This window comes from Piliocolobus tephrosceles, chromosome 12 (genome assembly GCF_002776525.5).
Source record: "Piliocolobus tephrosceles isolate RC106 chromosome 12, ASM277652v3, whole genome shotgun sequence".
Taxonomy (NCBI): domain Eukaryota; kingdom Metazoa; phylum Chordata; class Mammalia; order Primates; family Cercopithecidae; genus Piliocolobus; species Piliocolobus tephrosceles.
Window position 1 is genome coordinate 35,731,489 of NC_045445.1, and position 19,348 is coordinate 35,750,836.

The following is a 19,348-nucleotide window of genomic DNA, read 5'->3' on the forward strand; positions in this document are numbered from 1 at the left end:
GGTCTCGAACTCCTGAGCTCAGGTGATCTCTCTGCCTTGGCCTCCTTAAGTGCTGGGATTACAGGAATGAGCCACTGTGCCCGGCCTAGATCCTCAGTCTATTTTAAATCTCAGATGTTAATATCATGGTTGGGACTTGCTTTATAAGTACTTACAGGGGACTGTGATCAGGTTTAGTAATTTGTTTGTTTGTTTGTGACAGTCTATCTCTGTTGCCCAGGCTGGAGTGCAGTGGCGCGATCTCGACTCACTGCAACCTCTGCCTCCCAGGTTTAAGCAATTCTCCTGCCTCAACCTCCTGAGTAGTTGGGATTACAGGCATGTGCCACCATGCCCGGCTAATTTTTTTGTATTTTTAGTAGAGATGGGGTTTCACCATATTGGCCAGGCTGGTCTCTAACTCCTGACCTTGTGATCCAACTGCCTTGGCCTCCCAAAGTGCTGGGATTACAGACGTTAGCCACCGCGCCCATCCAAGTTTAGTAATTTCTATGGAAGATTTCTACTATCTTTATTTCCTCTCCAGTACTATTTAATTAGATAGGCCATGAAGCTGAAGAATATGTTTTCTATTTCTCTTTTGGCCTATTCAGCACTTAATATAATGCTTTATATTCAGTTGGGACTTAATAAATGCTGCGAGTAGTCCAATTTAATCCTAAATCCTGATGATCTGTCCACCCCTTCTTTTTCCTGACTTCCTCATAGTTATAAATAAATATTGGGTGAAGTATATGAGCTACACATGCTCAGGATCAAGTAAGGGGGTAGTTGAATAGGAGTACTACGGTTTAAAAATATTTTTTCTCCATTTTCACTGGCTATAATTCCATCACTAAAACCACCACTCAGCAAATACTTCTACACAGACCAAGGCAGATTATTTTCTTCCTGCATTGGTCATGCCCTTTTGTGAATCCCTATCACCTTCTACGCATAAGGGCCAGGACTAACAAAGGTGGCTTTATGTGAGTAGATTTTACAAATGGTAATCAATTTGTTACTTTGGTGATTTGAACAAATCCAATCAGGTGGTTTCATCTACACTTGCAGAATTGTGGCCAAGATATCACTAAACAGCATCTAAGAGACAGAGGAAAGCCTGAGAGAGGTCACATTCACACACACACCACACACACACACACACACACACACACACACACACACACACACACACACAAGTAACTTCCAGTTCCCCATTCATGGCCTCTATGCTGGCTTGCACCAGGAACTTGTGTTTTGAAGGAAGATGTTTTAAAGTTGATTTCTCTAGCAACACTCAATTTTATTTTAAAACTAAAACACACTGCCTCCTAGATTTTCTGGGTATTTGGCTAGGGAGGATTTGAAAAGCAAACAAAGCCCCCATCCATCTTAGCAATTCATCAAATCAATTGTTTTCTAAAACAGCAAGCTAATTTAGAGTGAACCGAGTTAAACCTACCTACTGAAGTCAAACGGTCCACCGCAAATGAAAAAAAATCTAATTAATATATGAAAAGAAAAGGGACAAATAAAAAACATAGTAACATAAGAATAGTGCTATACAACAAAGCATTCAATAAAACTAGCAATGGAGATAACTGAAGGCATTTCATAATAGCACAAACATGTTACTGTTTTACTCTACCTTTACATTTTTTGATGCTTTGAGGAGAAATGCATTTACATGTCTTTTTCTTAATTTAGTCTTATACAAGATCCCAAACACTACTACAAAAAGTAATTTCACTAGTATCTGACATCTGTGTTTAAGCAGCAATCTATTAACACACCTGATTTCTTCACACAATGAATATTATTACTGATATTATGAAGGAAATGCAGAAAAACATTAATGGACTTCAGATAGTAACAATTCTGAATTTACCTTCAAGTTGACTGGTTCAACTAGAAAACATTATACTACACTAGCGCTAGCAAAACATGGAAAAAAACAAACTCAAATGATGGAAAATGCAAATACATGCCTTGAACCCGCTGCAGTTTAGGTTTTGCAAATGCCATTGGCAAGTTCAGAGGAATGTAATGTTCATGATTGCAAATTGTTTGCAGAAACTCAAACTTGTATTCAGCCAGAACCTAAATGGAAATAAATGATACATTAGCTCATATTTAGTAGGCATTTGCTATTTTAATAATTTAATACAGCACATTATTTTTCACAACAGAAGTGCTTAGTATTCTAAGCATACCTTGAGATGTGACCTGTGCAGGAAAGAGTTAACATAGCAGGTCCAAGACTGCTACCCTTTAAAAGGCCTGCTTGTTGGCTGGCATCTAAAAAATGAAATTTTGAAATGTTCCCTACATGATAAGTTGCGCCTTCTGTGTCAGGCTGCTTAGACTGTTTGTACAAACAATGTGATTTATAGTGAACACCTGCTTCGCTTTCCTTTCTGAGAGTCTGGAATTTTGACCAGCCTCCAACACATAATCAGCCCTCAATAAAACCCTTCAACTCTGATTTTTAAACAGGCCTTCCTTGAACAGGAATATTGCACACTTACAAGTGCATTTTCACTGCTAGAAGGAGGCTGTGTTCTGTGAGACCCTTCACAGGAGGGAAAGAGTTCAGAAAGGCTGCGTGTAGATTGCTACCCACCCCATTTGATGTCTTTTCCTTTCCCGATTCAGCTGAGTATCCTCATCGTATCACGCTCATGAATCTTAGCCATCAATACAGCTATATGTTGAGTCTGTGAATCCTTAGAATGAGCTATTGAACACATGGGGGGTCCTGGGGACCCCAAAACACAGTCCAGTATTCCTTGCTTTTAAGTATGTCTATACTCCAAGTACCTAAATAAAAACAACAGTTCCTAATCCCCTAGAAGAGCATAAATGTCACTTTTGGTCTTATGCTCAGATGTCTGACATCCGCTACGATCATGTCCTTATAACTTACCTTAGGATCTTTGGGGCTGAATCCAGATATATAGTCATTTATTAAATTGAAAATAAATCCTCTATCCATTAGTGTCAAACAGCGCTGTAGGAACCAAAACAAAACTAAGGGTTAGTTACATAATTCTAAAAGTCTAAATTTTAAAAATGTAAAGTTTTAAAAATCCAAAATTGGTTCCACACAAAAAGAAAGACATTTTTGTTTTTATAGATAACTTTCTGAGCTTCAGGTGACCTTAAAGAAAAAGATAAAGGTAAAATGGCATCACTGGAATTGGGACTGAAGGGCCTCAATTATACAGTTTTCAGAACAAGATGTATATATAGCCACACACACAAATATACATTTATCTATACATATACACACATACATACACAGACACACATACATATCTGTAATCTATTCAGCTACACTTCCTCATTTTGGTCAACTCCCAAAGCCCAAGTGAGTTGACCTCATTTTGGTCAACTCCCACTTCCAAAGCGAAGTGTAAGGTAGTCTGTTAGCTGATGAAAGTGAGACTTGCCTATGTAAATATTAATAATTCAGACCAAAAGGGTTTTTGTGTTCAGTGAAGTCAAGGTGTAAAACCTCCCTTCTCTGTGACAGCCCTAAGTTATTCATATTTGCCTGCTGTCATTCTCCTAGTTAAGGCTCTCACTACCTTGCAACTGAAAAACTGTAGTTAACCTCCTCAGTCTTCATGTCTCTCACGTCTCCATCCATCTGCTTCCAGATTAACCTCTAAGTCCCAGCCCTAATTGTGTCATTTTCCTGCCCCAAAGCTTCTAATAGTTCCCTATCGTCTCTAATATAATTTCAAACTCCTTAGCTTGGCATTCAAGAACACTCACAATCTTGTCCCAACTTACTTGTCCAGTTTCATTTGCCAACAGATCTCACTGACTTCCTTTGACTCTGTCTCAAAACAGAAAAAAAAAAAAAAAACAGAGAGAGAGACAGGCAGAGTCTTGCTCTGTCACTCAGGCTGGAGTGTAATAGCACAGTCATAGCGCACTACAGCCTCAAACAATCCTCCTGCCTCAGTCTCCCAAGCAGCCGGGACTAAGGCGGGCACCAGCATGCTCAGCCATCATTCACTTATTATCCCCTCAAGATGCACTGTGTATTCCCACCTCTAGGTCTTTGACTCATGCCACACCTAGCAATTCTATCGCTACTTCTATCTGATCTTGTTCATTCTTTAAGATTCTCATGAAATCCCATCTTCCTGAACTACATTGGTCCATGGATCCCTTTAAACACTTTATTCAGTATTAGTTTGTATTTTACTATTTTCCTGTCATCTCACCTAGATTGGACAATAAGAATGATCTTTTCCTTTATATCCTTCATAGTGCCTAGAATATTTCTGTGAAATCCAAATAATTCAATATTTGATTAACCAGCTACCTGCGTCTTGCATCTCATACTCTCCTTTCCACTTCTGCTGCCACTGCCCAGGGTCAGACCCTCATCACTTGTCATCTGGATTACTGAGTGAGGCTCATATTTATTTATTCCAGCATCCAACAAACATTTTGAGGATCTACTATGTTTGAGACAATGTATTACATTCTAGAGAAACACAAAGTGGAATAAGGCATGGTCCATAATCATGTCTAACAGTGAAGACAATCACATAATGAAAACATAGTGTATAATAAGAAGTGCCATAGAACTATGTAAAAGACAGATGAACAACAGAAGGGGTGATCAACACTGCATGGAAAGGCCAGGGAAGAGCTGAGCCTAAAAGATAAGTGGATTGTGCTAGGCGGACAATTGGTTTTCTAATCGGTTGCCCTGACTCGGCTCGGGTCTCTTCCTCACTTCATCTATCATAACAGCAAGAAAAGTATCCTCCGAAGTATTTGGTGTTGCTCCACTGCATATGAATCAAAGTCCAAATTCCTTAACTTGACATTCAAGGCTTTCTGTTATTGGCACCAGATGGCCTTTCCAGTTCTTTCTCCATACTTCCTAAACTCATCACACAATGAGTTTTCACTCATCCCTAAATAATTTTTGAACATGCAAATTTCATCTTTGCTCAGGGATCCTCTAACTGCAACATGCTCAACTCTTGTCCTGGGGAACTCCGCACTACGCTACTTGTTTCATGCTGCCTGGTCATAATCTCTCTCTCCCTTTCTAATTTTTCTATAGTATTCTGTCTGTATTTCTGGTGTTACTATTATCACCTTTATCTTGTATATATATTCAAATTTGACCACTAACACGGCCTCTCACATCTTTGAATTGCCACACAGAAGACAAGCCAATGGGCCGGGCGCAGTGGCTCACGCCTGTAATTCCAGCACTCTGGGAGGCCGAGGTGGGTGGATCACGAGGTCAGGAGATCGAGACCATCCTGGCTAACACGGTGAAACCCCGTCTCTACTAAAAAATACAAAAAATTAGCTGGGCGAGGTGGCGGGCGCCTGTACTCCCAGCTACTCGGGAGGCTGAGGCAGGAGAATGGTGTGATCCCGGGAGGCGGAGCTTGAAGTGAGCTGAGATCACGCCACTGCACTCCAGCCTGGGCGACAGAGCAAGACTCAGTCTCAAAAAAAAAAAAAAAAAAGACAAGCCAGTGTTTGCTGACTTGAATTAAGTAAATGCTGCTACTAAACCAAAACTGTTCTGTTCCCTTTACATACTAAACTTCAAGTTTAAACTCCATGGAAGAAGCTAATGTTCTACATTTCAGATAATTTAACTTGTAGTTTAATTTAAAAAGATATGTGGATGTTTCCTTTTATAATACACAAAAAAAGCCTTGTGTAATAGGGTTAAAACTTTATTTTAATTCTGGCAAGAGAAGTCTTATATCAGAAAATCATACTCAACATATGTGAAACCTAGTTGTGAATTTTTAATTAACGACAAGGATATGTTAGAAACTAAAACTCCTTGGATGAATTGTTGCCCACAAGGTTCTTAATATGAAGAGTTTTGAGAGTAACGAAGAACTCTGAGAAATGAAGAGAGGGAGAATGGAAAGAGGCAAGTAAAAACTACGTGCCTTAGCAACCCATGCTTGTCTCTGCCACACATCAAATATTGTTGTTACCCACTTTATCACAAACAGTTACATTCAGGCCAAGATGGGTAGATCACTTGAAGTCAGGAGTTCGAGACCAGCCAGGCCAACATGGCAAAACCCCATCTCTACTAAAAATACTGGGCATGGTGATGCATGCCTGTAATCCCAGCTACTTGGGAGGCTGAGACACAAGAATCAGTTGAACCCAAGAGGCGGAGGTTGCAGTGAGCCGAGATCGCACTAGTGCACTCCAGCCTGGGTGACAGAGGGAGACTCTGTCTCAAATTAAAAAAAAAAAAAAGGAAAGAAAGAAAAAAGAAAGAAAAAGTAGTTACATTCTCGCACTGCCCCTTACATACTGACAATAACAAAACCTAACAATGCTAAGTTTGCCATCTTTCATAAATAGAGTTTCTTCTGGTATATTCCAAATAAAATAACCTCACTGATCAACACTAACAATTTACATTTACATGTATCAGCAACATGTACACTGTGGTTACATCACCAAACAGGTTGCTTTAGTTCAAAAGTTGCAAAGTCGAAAGCCAATGGGGTCAGAGAAATGATTTAAATGCATGAGGAGGTTCAGGGGTGGGTAGGGATGGTGGCAATCTAGAAAGTATGTGCTCCCATTTAAATAAGCATTTAAACTATGTTTAAAAACACTGTGTGCAACAAGCAACACTTGTTTTGTTTTTTTTTTTGAGACGGAGTCTTGCTCTGTCGCCCAGGCTGGAGTGCAGTGGCCGGATCTCAGCTCACTGCAAGCTCCGCCTCCCGGGTTTACACCATTCTCCTGCCTCAGCCTCCCGAGTAGCTGGGACTACAGGCGCCCACCACGTCACCCGGCTAGTTTTTTTGTAATTTTAGTAGAAACGGGGTCTCACCGTGTTAGCCAGGATGGTCTCGATCTCCTGACCTCGTGATCCGCCCGTCTCGGCCTCCCAAAGTGCTGGAATTACAGGCTTGAGCCGCCGTGCCCAGCCAACACTTGTCTTCTGACTAGGCCACCTGTATGTGTCCTCTGATTTAATTAATTCGTCATTTCATTGGGGGATGGGGACAAATTTGCTGTGATCAGTTAAGCTAAAAGATACGGCTTTTATCCAAAAGAGGCAATAACAAGTGTTGGTGAGGATGTGGAGAAAAGGGAACCTTCCTACCCTATTGGTGGGAATGTAAATTAGTACAACCACTATCAAGAACAGATTTGTTTGTATTTCTGGTATGACTGTTATCACCTTTATCTTGTATATATAGTTAAATTTGACATACTAAGATAGCTTCTCACATCTTTTCTTGTTTTGTTTTGAGACGGAGTCTCACTCTATTGCCCAGGCTGGAGTGCAGTGGTGTGATCTCAGCTCACTGCACCCTCCACCTCCCAGGTTCAAGGGATTCTCCTGCCTCAGCCTCCCAAGTAGCTAGTGGCGCCTGCCACCACACCCAGCTAACTTTTGTATTTTTGGTAGAGACGGGGTTTCACCATGTTGGCCAGGCTGGTCTCGAACTCCTGACCTCATGTGATCCGCCCACCTCGGCCTTCCAAAGTGCTGAGATTACAGGTGTGAACTACTGTGCCCGGCCAGCCTCTCACATTTTTGAATCGCCACATAGAACACAAGGCAATGCCAATGTCTTCTATGGAGGTTTCTCAAATAACTGAAAATAGAGCTACCCTACGATCCAACATTCTACTCTTAGGTATATACCCAAAAGGAAGAAAATCAGTGGATCAAAGAGATATCTGCACTCCCATGTTTGTTGCAGCACTGTTCACAATAGCCAATGTTTGTAAGCAACCTAAGTTTTCCAATAGTCTCATGAAGACCTAGCTGAGTCTCTAGGAAGTGCTTAATTTTTTTCTTGGGTTTCCTGTCAATGAAGAGGAGTTCCTTACCACATTCCAGCTGCCTTTAACTCACCTTCAGGAAGCTAGCCAAACTATAGTTCACGTTTTTGGACTCTTCGAGAATCTCCGCATACCGAATAGTCACATGGGGAATTATTGCAAGAAGCAGTGAATGTAAGACATGATGATATGTCTCAGGAAATCTCTGGCCTCGGGGAAGCTGAAATGAAATAGGCACAGAAAAAAGTCAGACTTCCAAAAGGTCTAAGTTGCCATTTTTACTTTCAAACACATTCTACAAATAAATGTATCTTAAAACTGATGTATAATTGTTCTCCCAACTTAAAAATGACATCACTAGTTCAAGATGTACTTGACTCTCTCTAATTACAGGAACTATGTGGATCTCTAATAATCTACCTGACTGAGGTTATCAGCAAGAATGGGTTGTTCTGCCCCAACTTTGGAATATCATGCTTCTGAGTTGCAGACAAATCCCAGTTTTCATTCCACTTTTTTCCTGGCACACAAAGTATGCATGCACTTCAATTTCAGTAAACGTATTATATAAATTCTGATAAAAATAATTAAGTATAAGGTAAACGGTTTGTACTTCACAAGTCTTAGCTTTATGATTCCCATGAATAAGAAAAATTGTTTTACCTTTCAAACAATTAAAAATTACAACAAAATGTATACATCACATTCCAGGATCATATCTAGTGCATAAAGTGTTTGTAACACTGCACGTGCACGGGCAAACGCTATGTCTGATTTAACCCAATGAGTCTTCTCAAGAGACATTTTTAAGCCCTAAGACAAAGGCAAAGATTCAAAGGTAATGAGTTGTACATGACAAATGATTATAGGAAAGAATCTACGTGGAAAAGTCTCTGCAGATTAGATGGTGAGAACATATCAACTGCAAGACCTCAGATTTACGCAATACATCCATTGTTTTTGTAAGCAACATTGAAAACGCTAAGCACTGGGAGCCTTTAAATATAAAACAGGATTTGCATGGCATGGCTATCTGAGAGTAAGATTAGCTTTTTTTGTCTATATCAAATATTATTCTTATATATACAATTATCATTTGCCAACTGAAAGTTATTCTTTACCTTAATTTACTTACCTTAATCTTATTCTCTTCCAACAAGTATGTGGCCATCGACTTTGCAATTATTTCAAAGAAAAACCACGAGTACTAAAAAAAAAAAAAAAGAAAGAAAGAAAATCTTTAACTGTTACCAAATCTTTGAAGCTTAGCAAAGTTTGACAAATCAATATGGATCTTGTCTTTGAATTTTACTAACATTTTCAAGTGATCCCAAGTCACTATCAAAGTCTCACAGAATATCTGCAAATGGTTTTAGCAAAAAGGTACTATTGTACTTCAGGGTTGACTGGTAATATACAAAGGAAGGATGGGAACCTTTGTCCCACTGGGGAGTATTTTATCCCCACCATTGTTTCTAATTGCCCACGCGTGGTATTAAGAACAAACTAACTTCTAGTTCATCTTGTTACCGCTTTTAAATGCTCAATGAATCTTATTACCACCTGCACCTAGCTTGGGTCCCAACCCTGCCCTTGATGTGACATTCGTGCAGCCTAAGTAGCCTAGATGTTTGCCTACGTCATATAATTTGAAGAGTAGAGAGAAGCCTCAATCAGATATACTCCAAGATACTCGAAATTCTACCATTAATAAAAGAAGTAATAAAAATAATGACAATAATAACAGCTGTAATTTCTTGAGTGCCTACGATGTGCCAGGAACCATGTGTTGAATGCTTTACTTATATTTTAGCAATGAAGATTTGGAGGCTCAGAAATGCTAAATAACTGGCCCCAGGTCACACAACTATTTTGTGACAGATACAGGATTCTAACTCAGGTCTATCTGATCCAAAATTCTTTCTTTTACACATTTAAATGAGGGCAGGGGGTGGGTAGCTGGAGTGAAGATGGCTCTGTGGAGAACTTCAGGAAAAGGATGCATGGGCATAAGTGGTGGGGAGAGGGCGGGTCACATGTGAAACTGATGAAAGACTAGAAGCGAAACGGGAGGGTATCAAAAAAGAAGTGTGTCTATGGCTGCTTTCGTTCCTTGTTGTGTCCTATGTTCACACCTTTAGCAATTTGTTTATTGATAAAAAATCTGCAGACTGTTTCAATATTGCTATCATCGTAGTAGCCAGGGTTTCATGTATCAGCTGGGCCTGAGGAGCACTCGGTTTTTCAGGTCGGAAGCTATACTACAAATAAACAAACAAAAAAATGAACTGTAAGACAAAATTGTCACATAAAACAAATTGTTCAGAAAGAAACTTTACTCCACAAACCTTTATGAATGATCTTAAATAACTATCCAAGCCTTCTTCATGGCACTTTGATACAATATGTAAGAGAACCCTGAAACGACATTCACAAGAGTCAGCATGTCATACTATAATGAATTACCATATTTTGATTCTTAAGATTGTCATGTCTAGCCCCAAAAACATCTAACACTGCCTAAATAATTAAAAGTGAGACGATTGCATTAAATACAATGGTGATAGTTTAGGTGTATGAAAGATTTCAGCATCTATCATGCTCGGGTCTTATAAAATATATTTCCTAGTTCAAAAGATGGATATTTAATTTGACAACCCAGATGTTACATCTGTTTCTAAATCTCTGTATGTGCCTGAAGCATAGTGGTAGCTACTATGCAGTAAAAGACTTCAAATTAGATAAATATTGAGATACCCTCTAGTGAGAATAAAAGGAAGAGAATAGAAAGACACAATGAAGGCCAGGCGCGGTGGCTCATGCTTGTAATCCCAGCACTTTGGGTGGCCAAGGCGGGTGGATCATGAGGTCAGGAGTTCGAGACCAGCCTGGCCAATACAGTGAAACCCCGTCTCTAGTAAAAATACAAAAATTAGCTGGGTGTGGTGGCAGGCACCTGTAATCCCAGCTACTTGGGGGGCTGAGGTAGGAGAATCGCTTGAATCTGGGAGGCAGAGGGTGCAGTGAACCAAGATTGTACCACTGCACTCCAGCCTGAGTGAGAGCGAGACTCCACCTCAAAAAAAAAAAAAAAAAGGAGGAAAGAGAGAGAGACGAAAGAAAGAGAGAGAGAGAGAGAGAGAGAAAGAAAGAAAGAAAGAAAGAAAGAAAGAAAGAAAGAAAGAAAGAAAGAAAGAAAGAAAGAAAGAAAGAAAGAAAAAAGGAAGGAAGGCAATGAAAAGCATGTCAACAGACAGGGGGAAAAGGGAGAGCTGGGGCAGGTGTAATGATATGAACTATAATTGGGGTAAGAGACTAGCAGTGTCCTCAAAGTTTAGCACATATAAGAAGCACCTGGTGGGTCCTTTGACTCCATTGCTCAGCCCTTCTCCCAGAGTTTCTGATTTTGTAGGTCTGGAGTGAAGCTCAATGATTAACAATTTTACTCAATTCCCAGGTGATACTGATGCTACTGGTATGGGAACCATGTTTTGAAAACCACTGGCCTAAAGTTTCTTCCATTTTCAACCACACTATCCCTAACAGCAGCAATGCACGCAAATGGTGTGTGGCTGTGGTGTGAGGCCTGGTGGAAGAGGTTGTGGCAACAGCAGAGGCAGCAAAGCAAGAAACTTCCAGCACTCAGTCCACAATTTAAGTATCCTTGTTTTGATTTCAAAAGTCAGGTGCATTGTGCATTCTACTCTACAATACATCCTTGTTTGTTTTCATATAAAAATAATACTTCCTTATTCTTTCAAGTAAAAATTGATGGCTTAGGGCCACATTCTGTTAAATATACATCCCTAGTCACCTGTGTCTATTTAAATTGATTAAAATTAAAATTAAACACGATTAAAAATTCAGTTCCTGCAGGGCACAGTGGCTCACGCCTGTAATGCCAGCACTTTGGGAGGCCGAGGCGGGTGGATCACCTGAGATCAGGAGTTTGAGATCAGCCTGGCCAACATGGTGAAACCCCCATCTCTACTAAAAATACAAAATTAGCCGGGCATGGTGGCGGGCGCCTGTAATTCCAGCTACTCGGGAAGCTGAGGCAGAAGAATCGCTTGAACACAGGAGGCAAAGGCTGCAGTGAGCCGAGATTGCTCCATTGCACTACAGCTGGGGCAACAAGAGCGAAATTCCGTCTCAAAAAAAAAAAAAAAAAAATTCTGTTCCTCAGCTGAACCAGCCCCAGCTGAAGTGCTCAATAGCCACATGTGGCTGGTGGCTGCTATACTGAACAACACAAGTGTAGAACATTTACATAATTGGAGAAAGTTCAATTGGAACTTAGATATTTATCTTTTTAAATACATAAAGCAAATATTAATGAACATGAAAGGAGAAATATATTGCAATATAAAAATAGAGGACTTCAATATCCCACTTTCAACCATGGACAGATCAACCAGACAGAAAAGTAATAAGGAAATACTGGACTTGAACTACACTTACACCAAATAGACCTAACAGACATATACAGAACATTCCATCCAACCGCAACAGAATATCCATTCTTTTCATGAACACACAGAATCATCTCTAGGCGAGACCATATATGTTAGGCCACACACCAAGCGTTAAGAATTTTAAGAAGACTGAAATCATATCAAATGTTGTTTCCAACCACAGTGGAATGAAACTAGAAATCAATCACAGGAGAAACCGTGGAAAATTCAAAATAGGTGGAAATTAAACATGTTCCTGAGTCAAAAAAGAAAAGGGAAAATTTATAATATCTTGAGACAAATGACAATGAAAACACAACATACCAAAACCTATGGAATGCAGCAACAGCAGTTCTAAGAGGGAAGTTTCTAGTAATGAATACCTCTATTAAAAGATAAGAAAGATTTCAAACAGCATTTTGGTATTCTAACACCGAAACTCACATGGTGCAGTTGATAGGAACGTCATCTTCATGAGTCATATTTGTGAGAACTCGGAAGAGTTGCATAAGAATTACAGGCAGAAACTGTATCATGACTTGGATCTCCATGGCATGCAAACACTAAAATTAAGTCATTATTAGTTATGAAAAGAAACAGAAATATGATAAAATTTGCAAATGTGAAACAACAAAAAAATTAAGTAATGAGAAATACATTGACTAGCATATAAGCTCAATTAAAAGTGAGCTTTCCATGGGATAGGGGGCTTTTTGTTAATTAACCCACACCTCTATTTGGCACTCAGATTTTGTTATTTAATGTTACATACTAAAGGTAATAAGTATAATTTGGATAAACAGTTTTTGGAAAATTGACAACTGACTCCTGGTAAACCAACACTCAATTGCCTGGGGCAGTGGGGAGGAACAGACATGTTTGGAGATGATATTGGAGATGCATCTACTAACCCCCAGGCATTCTGTATCTTTTGCAGGGGAATGTGGGCATCAGTTAATCTGGTGACAAGTTAAGTGGAATTCAATAAAGAGTGGTTCTATATATAATTGGCTGTACACCATCACCACCACAAAACGGAAGCACTTTTGCAGCCTAAGAATCTTATAACACATTTCCTTCAAAGTGCTAACACTCTGTCTCCAATGATAAGTGCGCTACGAACATCAAAAAGAAGAAATGTGATCATATATACAGAGAAATTATACAAATAGTGAAAGTTGTTCAATTTCTTTCTTCTTTCTTCCCTTCTCTCCACATTCACTCACTCAACCAGTCAACCAAAAAAGGAAAACAAACCTCGCTGAGCATCTTTCTATATCAATTCAATGTGTAGTGCTAGGTGAAATAGAGAGGTGGATAAATCAAGTCTCTGTACTTAAAAAACTCATAAGTTCTCTTTCCCAGATTCCCTGACTCTTGCCACAATCTGTCTTCAAGACCTTGTAATCGATAACCAAAATAGTATAAATCATTTTCTCTTTAGCAGGTCTCTGTACAATTTCTCTTTATTCTCAGTACATCCAACTCTCATTTCTAAATTAATCTTCCTCAAATACTCGTTACATTAGACCACCTCCTGCCAAGATTTTTTCGATGTCTCCCCATAGCCTATGACAGTGGTTCTCAACCAGGGGCCATTTTGTCCCCAACAGATTTGGCAATGTCTGGAAACGGTTTCAGTGGTCACAACCAGGGGGTGATACTGACATCTAGTGGTCAGAGGCCAGCAATGCTGCTAAATATCCTATAACGCACACACAGACCCTCGTGGACAAAGAATTATTCTACCCCAAAATGTCAATCGTGCCAAGACTGAGAAATCCTGGCCTAGAGTATTAAGACCAAGTTATTTCAGACCTAACTGGCATTTTCAGCCTAAACAATCATCACTGTTCTCTACAAGGCCAAACTGGTATCTCTGGTTTCTTCAGTGTTCTTGAATATATCATTTACTTTCCTACCTTTGTGTCTGTTCATAGTTTTTAGCCAAATCCTGGCCACTCTTTCAAGGCAAGTGCAAATCCCCACTTCAGTGAAACCATTCATTTTCTCATTCGACAAAGGGAAAACAAATGAACTCCCAATAGCCAAGCACACCAAAAACAAAAGTAAACCCAAACAAATAAAGGCCATGGTTTCTACCATCAAGTAGTTTGCAGCGTACAGGGGATAAAGACATGGAACTAAATAACTGCAATATCAACAGTAAATACCATGATCATGGGATATACAAAATTCACAAAGAAGCAACTGAGTGTGCAACTGTGTGTGCAAGTGGGTAGGGAATGCCTGGTAAGGCCTCAGAGATGGGAAAGGGTGAATGATAAATAGAATGGTGCCAGGTAGAAAAGAGAGATGGGCATTCCCTGCTACCAGTAGCGGTCCTCTGTAATTTATTCTCAACATGACAGCCAGAGTGTTCTTTTTGAAATGCAAATTAGACATTGCCATCTTTCTGTTGTTAAAAACAAAACAAAACAAACTACCGCGAACAAAGAGCTGTCATAAGCTTCCATGCCTATGACATACCCTGCCTGTCCCTCCAAACCCATCACTTGCCATCCTCCCCCAACAATGCACACTGTACTATAGCTACATGGTCTTTTCTTTTATTTTTCTGTCCTTCAAACATGCCGATGTAAGGTGTTTACATGGCTTTACCCCCTAAGGTTGTCTTCCTCTCATCCTTTCAGCTTGAAATGCCATTTCCCCCAGTAGGCCTTCCCTGACAACTCTATGTAGAGTGTACTTCTGGTCATGTTGGATCCCATTAACCTGCTCTTTTCTTCATGGCACTCGCTTATGATCTCTCTACCACAACCAGAAAAGGTATGCTGTCTAAACTGTTCCCCATTCAATTCACAGCATCCAGAACAATGTATGGCCCATACTACACAATCAATAAATATTTGGTGACTTACTGAATAAATGAATAAAATAACAAACTAGGCCAGGCGTGTAATCCCAGCACTTCGGGAGGCTGAGGTAGGCAGATTACTTGAGCTCAGGAGTTCAAGACCAGCCTGGTCAACATGGTGAAACCCTGTCTCCACTAAAAATACAAAAATTAGCCAGGTATGGTGGTGCATGTCTGTAGTCCCAGCTACTCGGGAGGCTGAGGCAGGAGAACAGCTTGAACCCGGGAGGCAGAGGTTGCAGTGAGCTGAGTTTGTACCACTGCACTCCAGCCTGGGCAACAGAGTAAGACTCTGTCTCCCCCTCCCCCCCAAAAAAAGACAGGAGCCCTCTAGTCTACAGTAGTTCCTCAGTTCACCGAACCCTCAGCACTTGTACACTGTATCACATACTGGACATTTCATCATATATTGCTTTGAACTATTAATTGTATTATTGGCAGACTGTCATTTAACTTATGTGTGTCCTGTCTCTTCAGTTAGACTATAAGTTCTCCTATGGACAATAACCCTAAATTATTCTTCTCTGTAAGCCTCAAAGAGCTAGGAAAATACTAAATATATAAGAGCTCAAAAAGTGGATGGTAAATGAATTCTTGAAACAATTGTCATTTACAGGAACAACAGATAGCAAGGTGTAGTATGTAGTAGAAAGAACATGGGACTCATCATAGTCTCACCCCAGTTCTGCTACTAACCAGTTGAATGACTACAGGCAAGTCACCTCTACTTCGGCCCCAGCTTCCTCATCTGTCAAAAAAAAAAAAAAAAAGCCTTGACTGGACGTGGTGGCTCACACCTGTAATGCCAGCAGTTTAGGAGGCCCAGATGGGCAGATCACCTGAAGTGAGGAGTTCAAGACCAGCCTGGCCAACATGGCGAAACCTCATCTCTACCAAAAATACAAAAAAAAAAAAAAAAAAACTAGCTGGGCATGGTGGCAGGCGCCTATAGTCCCAGCTACTCGGGAGGCTGAGGCAGGAGAATCACTTTAACCCAGGAGGCGGAGGTTGCAGTGAGCTGAGATTGCACCACTGCACTCCAGCCTGGGTGACAGAGCGAGACTCTGTCTCAAAAAAAGAAAGAAAGACAAAAAAAGTCTTGAGAATCCTTTTCCGCACTAAGGTTATATAGAGGAGCTTGGCTATTTCTGAAATCACAAGGTATTTCATTGACTGCCACTAGAGGGAGAGCGTAGGTCACATAAATATCAGAAATTTCACATGTTCAAAAAAACAAGTATGAGCACTTTTCCATTTTAAGAATACCCGTATATATGAAAATGATGTTCTTTTCCATTCCACTTGATCAAAACTTTTATAAAACTTTCCCATGTGAAGAACAAGCATTAACAAAGCATTCACACATACCTCAGGTACTAGACATTACTTGAGGAAAGGATGTAAAAGTTAGATGATTATCATATTTTTTTTTTTTTTTTTGAGACAGGGTCTCGCTCTGAGGCCCAGGCTGGAGTGCAGTGGCATGATCACAGCTTACTGGAGACTCAACCTCCCAGGCTCAAACGATCCTCCCACCTTAGCCTCCCAAGTAGCTGCGATTACAGACATGTGCCAATATGCCTGGCTAATTTTTGTATTTTTTTGTAGAGATGGGTTTCACCATGTTGATCAGGCTGGTCTCGAACTCCTGGGTTCAAGCAACCTGCCTGCCTGGACCTCCCAAGGTGCTGGGATTACAAGCATGAGCCATTGTACCTGGCCTATAATACTTCTTAATGATGATTAAGAACATACAGCCATATAGCCACCACTAATTGTCTCCTTTCTACTCTTCCAACAGTGTGTTTTCTATATGGTAAGCAGAATGACACCTTAAAAACCAAAGTCACATCATGTCACACCTCTGTCCAAAGCTCCATAAGGCTTCCTATCTCACTCAGAGTAAATACAAACTCCTCGCCATGGCTTATGAGGCCTTATTTGACAAGCTCCCAGCAACCTCCCTGAGGTAATGTCCTATCACTCTGTGTCCCAGCCACACTGGGATTCTTGCTGTTCCCCGAACACACCAAGCCAAGTTCCTGGGGGTCTTTGTACTTTCTGTTCCCAGCTCTCCCCGAGATATCCACATGGCTGACACTCTTATTTCCTTTAGGTCTCTGTTCAAATGTGCCTTTACTAGAGAGATTTTCTCTGGCCACTTTAAAACAGGGACCCCTTGTAAATCTCTGCTCCCCTTCATTGTGCTGGTTTTCTTTATAACAATTATTACCATATGAGATGACATATATATTTATTCACTTATGTGTTTATTGTCTGTCTCAATAAGTAAGCTCTTTGACAATAGGGATATTATTTGTTTTCTTCACTTAAATTTCTAATACTTAAAATGATGCCTGGCCCATAGGAAGCACTAAAGCAATAAGTGTGGCATGAATGATTACTATCCGGCAGATGCCCTAATCTTTTTTTTTTTTTTTAAACAAACAAACAAACAAACAAACAAAAAAGCAGAATCTCGCTCTGTCACCCAGGCTGGCACGATCTCAGCTCACTGCAACCTCCGCTGGCCGTCTCAGGTTCAAGCAATTCTCCTGCCTCAGCCTCCTGAGTAGCTGGGATTACAGGCACCCGCCACCACGTCTGGCTGATTTTTGTATTCTTAGCAGACACGGGGTTTCGCCATGATGGCCAGGCTGGTCTTGAACTCCTGAGCTCAAGCAATCTCCCTGCCTCGGCCTCCCAAAGTGCTGGGATTACAGGTGTGAGGCACCGTGCCCAGCCCCATTATCTAGTTTAAGTCTCACAACCATCCTACAAGATGGGCGCTATTGTTATCCCGACATGACATATGAAGAAACAAAGGCTCAGAGAAGTAACTTCGTCATGGTCAGTTACAGAGCTAGTAAGTGACATGTGGGATACAAGTTCAGTTTATTATTCCAGAACCCATATATCTGATCTCATCTCATACGACCTCTCTGAAAGAAATGAACATTTTTGTTCCTGAGTATATCATTAAGTAACAGCCTATGTCCAAAGGTAAATCCTAAAGATGTTTGATTTAAAATAAAATCTCCTCAGACTTGCTATAGCTATCTTATTAAAGGAACAATTAAAAGAAGAGAGCCACTGTCAGGCAAATTATGACATGCACTGTAGTCCCAGCACACAGGCAAAAAACCAAGTGTTAGGTCCTCTATACATGTGGTAAGATACAATATTCCAACATGCATAAAATATGTGTCTTTCGTTAGCCAGCCCCTTAGTCTATCACCCGTGGACACGAGAACCATTTCACATTTCATTCCAAGCCAAAGTGATTCCATTCTTCTGGCCCTTTCCCCCACAGCATCCTCCACCTTTATTGGGCAGTCAGCAGGAAGAGAAAGGCCCTGAAAAATCAATTTATGGACCCGAAATAAACATTTGCATGAGAGTTTCAAAAATATGATGCTGCATTGTTGTATTACATTTTCTTCCTAATGTCACCACTCTGCTGTCTGCTTCTAAACAGCCACATGATGGAATAATACATAATAGAAAGTATTCTCTTGAGGAAATACAGCCAAACATATTTCAAACTGTCTGTTTGCTTTTTTTTTTTTCCACACCAAAATGTGGCAACAGAAAGACAAGAAAAACAAACCTTTCGTAGAAAGCTGCTGTTCATTTACCTTTAAATATTTAATGAGCTCCCCTGGAACTTCTTTCGAGCCTGACTGAATCAGCTGGCAATGATGGAAGAATTTGTGCACATGCAGATCCTGGAACACAGATGGAAACAGCCATATGAAATTTGATTCATTATCCTCAAATGCATGCTCTCTACCTCTCCCTCCTGCTGTATCTTGCAGACCTACTTATCCGGTATTTTTTTTTTTTTTTTTTTGAGACGGCCTCGCTCTGTCACCCAGGCTGGAGTGCAGTAGCGCGATCTCGGCTCACTGCAAGCTCCGCCTCCCGGGTTTACGCCATTCTCCTGCCTCAGCCTCCCGAGTAGCTGGGACTACAGGCGCCCGCCACCTCGCCCGGATAGTTTTTCGTATTTTTTAGTAGAGACGGGGTTTCTCCATGTTAGCCAGGACAGTCTCGATCTCCTGACCTCGTGATCCGCCCGTCTCGGCCTCCCAAAGTGCTGGGATTACAGGCTTGAGACACCATGCCGGGCCTTATCCGGTATTTTAATGCCCAGGCTCAGCAGCTCTTGACCACCACACAAAGCAGCAAAACCAGGTAAATC

The 19,348-nt window shown here is 40.6% G+C and overlaps 1 protein-coding gene across 2 annotated transcripts in view; it reads right to left on the reverse strand.

Moving 5' to 3' along the window:
- DOCK11 (dedicator of cytokinesis 11) overlaps positions 1-19,348 on the reverse strand; it is a 192,744-nt gene that overhangs the window by 69,135 nt on the left and 104,261 nt on the right. Inside the window, exons 23-31 of one of the 2 annotated variants that reach the window (XM_026451857.1) lie at positions 18,783-18,872; positions 12,711-12,829; positions 10,161-10,230; positions 9,948-10,073; positions 8,948-9,019; positions 7,886-8,032; positions 2,909-2,992; positions 1,971-2,082; positions 1,445-1,483 (exon numbers count right to left, since the gene is read on the reverse strand). In XM_026451857.1, the coding sequence (XP_026307642.1) occupies positions 1,445-1,483; positions 1,971-2,082; positions 2,909-2,992; positions 7,886-8,032; positions 8,948-9,019; positions 9,948-10,073; positions 10,161-10,230; positions 12,711-12,829; positions 18,783-18,872 (859 nt within the window). The remainder of the gene's footprint in view (positions 1-1,444; positions 1,484-1,970; positions 2,083-2,908; positions 2,993-7,885; positions 8,033-8,947; positions 9,020-9,947; positions 10,074-10,160; positions 10,231-12,710; positions 12,830-18,782; positions 18,873-19,348) is intronic. The other variant, XM_026451858.1, reaches the window with a different exon arrangement.